This window comes from Gymnoscopelus microlampas (assembly GCF_963454915.1).
Source record: "Gymnoscopelus microlampas genome assembly, chromosome: 18".
Lineage (NCBI taxonomy): Eukaryota > Metazoa > Chordata > Actinopteri > Myctophiformes > Myctophidae > Gymnoscopelus > Gymnoscopelus microlampas.
Genome location: NC_139955.1, coordinates 18,837,883 through 18,845,315, shown reverse-complemented (window position 1 = coordinate 18,845,315; position 7,433 = coordinate 18,837,883). Strand labels below are relative to the sequence as shown.

The 7,433-nt window shown below is 43.5% G+C and overlaps 1 protein-coding gene across 1 annotated transcript; it reads left to right on the top strand.

The window, feature by feature from the left end:
• Nucleotides 1-6,299: 6,299 nt before the first annotated feature.
• LOC311033956 (protein THEM6-like) lies at nucleotides 6,300-7,061 on the top strand (the record flags this gene model as incomplete). Its single annotated transcript, XM_084041694.1, has 1 exon — nucleotides 6,300-7,061. The coding sequence occupies one exon, from the start codon at nucleotides 6,300-6,302 to the stop codon at nucleotides 7,059-7,061; it is 762 nt and encodes a 253-aa protein (XP_083897820.1).
• Between the last annotated feature and the right edge of the window lie 372 nt (nucleotides 7,062-7,433).

Sequence of the window (7,433 nt, the reverse complement as noted above, 5' to 3'; positions counted from 1 at the left end):
GGATTGAATGGTTTAAGGGATGGGAGGTGCACAGCCACTGAACTTCGGTCAGCTTTCTGTACTCGGTAGATGATGAAGTGAGTCAGCGTGGCTTCAGGCACGTCGGGACATGGAGCTTGGAGAACAGAAGGTGCAACATTCAAGTGTCAGATCAAAGCGCAGAGATGAAAAGGCTGTCGCCATTGATCTGGGAGAAGTGACGACGACACACACATGTACGTGCGTGTGTGTGTGTGCTAACTGTGCTTACACCTACACACTGTCCTGAAAGGCTTCCTGAGCATTAGAGGTAGCTGAGAGGGGAGAGATAAAGAAGGGAAAAGACGATACCCCAGACCTCCTGTAATGTCGTCCAGACATCTTCCATTTTCTGAGACAGACAGATGGGAGACAGACAGATGCCCCACTCGTTGCTCTTTATAGATAATGAGCTGCTGAGTGCTGCTGAGAGAGATGTTTGGAGAGCCAGGAGGCTGAGATTGGAGTTTGCTTGGCTGGCCTGGGCTGGGCTCTAAATTAGTGAGTCTTCTGGATCAATGCAGGCTGTAATTAGCTGCTATTGATCCCAGACAGATCAGCCACTACAGTAGGCCACAGCCAAGCACCTCTCAATGTCCATCAAGCCGCTTCCCCAGCTTGCCCCAGATCCCCTCATAGAGCAAACAAATAACACCACAGCACCCCCACCACCCCTGGTAAGTGGACTGGAGATACACTTCTAATTTCCATTAGTGCACACTGGCATAGATCTTTCTGATTCAGTGTTAAGTCTATGGTGTCTGTGTTTCCATGTTGCATGGCTAGATCCCATCCATTCTATTAAATCCGGCTCTTCTTGTGCAAGGAGTGCAATATAAAATAATTTCCCAATTCCAATCATCTCTCTTCATGTGGCAGCACCGAGAGAGAGAAGCACCAGAGATGATTGTAATGCCACCTGGCATGTGAAACAAGTGATCAAATCTTCCCCAAAATTATGACAATCAACGACTTCTTAAATAATTATCTCATCAAAAGGAACTGGCCGATTTTGCACTTTTGGCTAATGCTAATCAACTAGCTTCTCATTAGGAATGTGATAGTAATTTTCTGTCTTCTGGTGTGTTTATAAGAGGTGAAAGAAGACGAGTGATTGGGAACGAGGAGACTGCTCATGAATGACAATCTTTTGAAATATTTAAATAGTTCACCCCTCTTGAGAATCGTCACTGATACTTAATGGAAAGTTTTTCTTTATTATAATATATAATAATAATCCCCTTGCTTGAATTTGTAATCATAGTAAAGTATACGGTCTGTAATTATAATGGGCCTGCCTGTCAGAGATATGAAGGAGATTTCAAAGCTTGAATTATTCACAAGTCCATTGAACAAATGCAATTTAAACAAAGGCAAAAGGGCTGTGATATGTGATGAAAATTACACATTGCGCACATACTCATTTCTCTTAAAACGCCACTGTCCAAGGGCCTGGTGATTTCACGGCTAATAGAATTGAAATTTCTCCCCGCTCCACTTGGAAATGATCATGCTCAAAATGTTATGTTTCAAAGAGCGGTCTTCAAAGACCAGTAATGACGCATTAAAGATCCAAACCTGCGCGTTCACTTATGAAGCCTTTTATTCACACAAGCCTCCATATCACTGGGACATTCATCCACACAAAGGTATGTAATTAACAGTTTTAACCCTTCTAATGAACACAGTTTTTCCATTTAGCCATGCTTCTTCACAAAGCTGATCCTCACACACTCTGGAGGAAGTTGCAGTAGGCAAACAGCAGGTTCGCAGTAATGATGCAACTTAAATGCATTGTTTTATTTAAAAGCTGCTCAGACTTGCATCCAAATTCACTGTAGGACATGAATAATCGCCTTTGCCTCCGTCTTTCCCGCGCCCTGAACTTATCGAGCTTCTAGAATATCCAATTTCACCGAGTCCAAATGTCCTTTTGCTGCAGTCTGGCTTGGTTAGATTCAATATTGTGGCGGTGTGTGCAATTCCAAGCCCAAATGAATCTTCCAGTGCAAGCCCATCTCGGAAAGATGTGCCAGAGATTGAAGCACAGGAATACCCGGTGGAAGTGAGTGAGAGCAATTTGCACTCTGCAGTTTTAAACCAAACTTTCTCTGATATGAAAAGAAACTTAAATCAGTGCAAAAGAATGCTAAAAGTATTTTTTTTCACACTCATATTTGGAGAGCATTGTTGGTTGGTCCGTCCAACATTTGGTCCTACAAACAAGATATCTTGAAAACTACTGGCTGCATTGCCATGAAATTTACTGTGAACCTTCATGCCCCCTAGACTGTCTAAAGAGGATGAACTGTACTGATTTCGGCGACCCCCTTTCCTCTTGTGGCCCCCCTCAGACCAACACAAGATATCAAAGAATCTTTAAAGAGGTGGTGCCATGGTTTTGCACTTTTTCAGTTTTTCATGTGTCTATGAGGTTGATAGAACTTCATTAAGCCCCCGGTGGTGTTTTTATGGTGTTTTATGTCTTCTCTGACTATTTTGAGTTTCTACCTGGAGGCTGAAACCTTGAGGGTCAAACGTGCCAATAGAAAAACAGCGCTTTAGTGACATAGTAAAAACATACCCTCCCCCTCATTATCATAACACAACAGGTGTGGGCATGAGGAGGAGGAGGGACTAGGACAGGTGGGTGGTGCTAAGGTGGTGGAGGAGGTGCTAAGGTGAGAACCAGGTATACTTAATGAACTGGAGGCGTGTCCACATAAAAACATAATTTTAACAATTTCTGTACACTTTTTTGAAAAATTATATATATATATTATGTATAACCATAATACCTGATGATTATGTTTTGGGGGGGGGGGGGGGGTCACTGAAAATCACGGCACCCCGTCTTTAAGGCAAATTGCAGGATGAACGCTGGCTAGTGATTTCCACTTCTTTCTCTTTTTTTTAAAGGACCATGCCGGTCATTGTCTACTCACAGATTCAGCACAGCCTCTAGGCCCTAGAGGGGATGATTATTTTATCTCTCACCATATCAGATCAAAATAGATATTGATTATATAGAGGACACCCACTCTCCAGCAAATATAACCCCTGCCATTGACCAAAAGCAAATCTTTAGGCACCCACTCAGCATTCAGTTCAAATGGATTATTTACATAATAGCACACTATAACATTTGCATATATAGTTTCTGACCTTACATTATTATAATTTTCTTCATGTAAGATCCTTCATTTCAATATTTTAGTGAAAGCTGCTAACATGCCTCCGCAGTTCCATACCTACCTACCAAGCCTTGTGAAATAACAAGCCTTTTTTTGTTTCGTTTTTTGCCTGTAAGAACATAGTTGGAGTCCAGCCTTGCAGCATTCATTACCCCGATGCAGGTTTATTAGCTATTTCTATAGTCTGTCGGACTTTCAAATGCTCTGTCCAGAACTTATTGTCCAAAAAGCACAATATACATTGAAGTTATTCAAATGGCTCTGCCTGGGTGACTGTGTTTGACATGCTAGCTGTGTTGCTTCCTGTAGAGTCCACTCCAGTCAGCTGCTCAGACGCGCAACGGTGTGTCAGTGGGTCCGACGCGGCTTGTCAGGCATATGTGCTCTGGCTAGCGGCCAGCCCCATCCATTCAGCCCCGCCCACCTCCCACCCACCACACCCCCTGGGATGCACCATAGACAGCCATCACACCCCCAGTCTCAGACCCGCTCTGTCTCACTGTCCTTTAAGTTTCGCCATTGGAGTGTGAACAACATCAGGATTCGGTAAATGACAAGTGGAATTCATGGTGTTGACTTGGCAAATCATCCTCTGGGTCTGTTTTTGACGTGTGGATTTTGGAAAGAAAGGAAAAAGACAAGAAAAACGAGTTTCCCGATGCAAGTTAGTGCTATGGCTTCCGTCACGTTGTTACAAATGAGTTTTGTTTTGTTCCGTGCACTCATTACCACCACAAACATCTCAACGGCCTGTGTTCCAGCAGGTGTCCAATCAAGAGCATTCTTCCTGTAGAGTCCAGGAAATAGAAGCACGCGCTTGATAGGGTCCCATCACTTAATGTTGTTACCACTGGAGGGGAAGCAGTCAAACTGGTGATGAGCTGTGCCACATTACACCAACACTGCTCAGAAATACGGAGTATGAAGTTAACTGTAAAGGAACCTTATGGGTCACTTGTTACACTATCAATGTTAAAGTAACACTCCAGATTTGACTGTGTTGGGTTTGAGCAGAATGCACTCCACAGTGCATCCACCTCACAGCACTCTGTTTTCCTACGATGGCTGCCACAGCATTCCATTCTATTGAGCGATTTCAGGAAATGACTTGAATTCTAAAAAGCGGTAGTGTTGAAAGGCGTCTTCTGTTAAATAACAGCCAGAGACGGTATCCTGTTGCTGTTTTTAGAACTACTGCTTCAGTAAGCATCTGTTCATGTGTGCAGTGGTTTGTGTGCTTTAAGACTGTGAGCAAAGGACTCAGCCAGTCATTAGTTCAGTGTCATCCGGGAAATGAAGTATTTTGCAGAGGCAAATGGGACTGCTCTGTATGCAGCTCTTAGTTTACTTGTTAAGAGCAGCTGTGGCAGCTTGTTGTCACCACCATGATTGTAAATTGTGTTCATTTTACTTTGTATCTTATTCCGCTATGTTGTGTGTGTTACTTTGCATCTTATTTCAGCTTGTTGTATTGTGTTACTTGTATTATATTATTCCAGTACGTTTGTACTTTATTCCAGAATGTTATGCTAGCTCTGGTGCATATAGCGTTAGAGGTGTGTGTTTATTTGAAAAGTGTGTGTGTGTGTGTGTGTGTGTGTGTGTGTGTGTGTGTGTGTGTGTGTGTGTGTGTGTGTGTGTGTGTGTGTGTGTGTGTGTGTGTGTGTGTGTGTGTGTGTGTGTGCGTGCGTGCGTGCGTGCGTGCGTGCGTGCGTGCGTGCGTGCGTGCGTGCGTGCGTGTGTGTGCTGTAAGCAACTAAGCATGTATGTATGTTTGTTACTGTGCATCTTATTACAGTATTTTGTGTCTTACTTAGTATTACATTATGTTGTATTCCGGTGTGTCACTCACAGGGAATGATGTGGTTGCAAAAACATTGGGGAAGTAGCCTACCCAAGCACAGACAACTGGAGGCAGAGCCACTTCAAATACTGTACAATGAGTTTATTTAAAGGGCAGAGGGACATGGCTTACTACAGCTTAGTGAGGCAGGCAGGGGTCAAAACCAGAGAGGAAGTCTTAACAGGCAAACAATTCTAAAGGGGAGCAGGCAATAGTCCAAAGTCCTGAGACAAACTGAAGGTCAAAAACACTGAAGACAGGCAATGCATCTGAGATGGAACTCAAGAAACACCAGTAACATAATTCGCATTGAGGGCTTATACAGTATGAAGGCTAGATTATCCCATTAAAACCGGGAACACATCTGTGTAACCACTTAACCACAATTATTTTATACTTTGGCTATTCAAAAATAGCAGATCTACAAGCTCATAGCGTCTGCAAAAAAAAAAAGTTTTTTTTGCAAAACATTTTTGCAAATCTTTGAATATGTATATCTTTTTTTTAAAGCGAACATTTGCAACTCAAATCTTTGCTTCTGGGAGGGTCTCTGGAACGACATATTTTGAGATGGGGGGGGGGGGGGGGGGTCCGTGGCCAAATACATATAATTTTGGGGGTCCTTGACATGATTCACATTTGTAGAATCGGCCTCAGGTTTTAATGGAATAACTGGCATTGAGGGCTTAGGCTAGTAGCGTGAACACAGGTGAGCAGAAGGGAGTGGGAACAGATGTGTAGATAAGCAGGGAACTACGGGGCTGATGAAGGTAGAGGGAACAGATGTGATGAAGGGAGTGGAAAAGGGTATGTAGATGGGACTGAAGTGAGGTGAATGGAATGTGGGAGTGTTTGGAGGAGAAAGGCGGCAAGACGTTTTTATGTATTTATTTACCTAACCCTAACTTATATATATATATACAGTATATACCCTTATTCAGATATTTTTCATTTGACTTTATATCGTATTCCAGTGTTACTTCATTTCTTATTCCAGTGTGTTGTATGTTACCTACAAGCAGAAAATGATCAGCACTGCCTGTGTCAATCGGCATGTTCAGGTTTTGTTACAAGTAACGGCGCTACCCCAAACACTGGCTATGATGCAAGTCAGCTATGATGGCAGTAATGTGACATCAGGCATGATGTCAGCACTCTGTGTGACTGTGTATATATATCGCATCTTAGCTCATGGTAGCACCAAACAGCATCCTCGGCTGCACTCTCTTCTGAGCACACAAGAGATGTTGCTGCTGGTGTTGGGTGCTGTGCTGCTGCTTTTCTGCAGTCTGGATGTATGGTATTTCGTACGAGGGGCCATCGTGTTCGTCAAGGCATTGTTTCAACCCCGGATATGGGACATTCTAGCCGAGCAAAGTGTGGATGGAATGGTCCTCACCCATGATCTGGATTACATGGGCCACATGAACAACTCCCGGTACTTAAGGGAGTGTGATTTTGCCCGTTTACACCATTACATGCGGAACGGCATATTCATGGCTTCGTACAAACTGGGTGGCAAAATGGTGATAGGGGCTTCCACTATTCGCTACCGGCGCTCATTGGTATTCCGGGAGGCTTTTGAGATTCGGACCAAAGTTGTTAGCTGGGATGAGAAGGCATTTTACTTGGAGCAGCGTTTTGTGTCCAAGAAAGACGGTTTCATCTCAGCGATCATGCTCTGCCGGCAGAACGTGGTGCACAGCAGCCCTGAGAAGATCATAGAGCTTGTGTGCAAAAGGAAGATCCAGTGTCCTGATTTTCCAGAGGAACTGAAATACTGGATTAGTTTCAACTCAGCCAGCAGCCAGGCCCTAAGAGCAGAAGGTGGACTGGTTGAGAAGAACAATCTAGAAAAGTGTGCAGAGATCAGCCAGGCCGGGTTGCCTACCCAGGGCTGTGTCAGTCGTAGGGTGCAGCTGTCGGGACACGAGGAACCTGCAGGGGAAATAGTTTGTACGACAGCAACTGTTCGTGTTTGTGGCGGCCCCTCCGGGCAGATATGAAAGTGGTTTTGGAAGTGTGCTCTGTAAAGGTCCCTCAACATTAGCTATTCAAATTTGGGTATGATTTGATCTTGCGTTCATGATATACAAATGGCTTTTTTTTTTTTTGAAAAAATAAATGTTTGATTCAAATTTGCGGCAGATCGTTCATGATTTGTGACCTTTAGCATTTTCTTCCTTTTGCTACTACTACAGATTGTGTCCAAAACCCACTTAATTTGGTGCACTGCATGATCTCTGTGGAGTCATGTCAATCATAGTTAATCAGAATAGAATCTCTGTGGAGTCATGCCAATCATAGTTCATCAGAATAGAATCTGAAAAATTTGACTAATACATCGTGATTACATGACTACACAGAGATCATGTGCA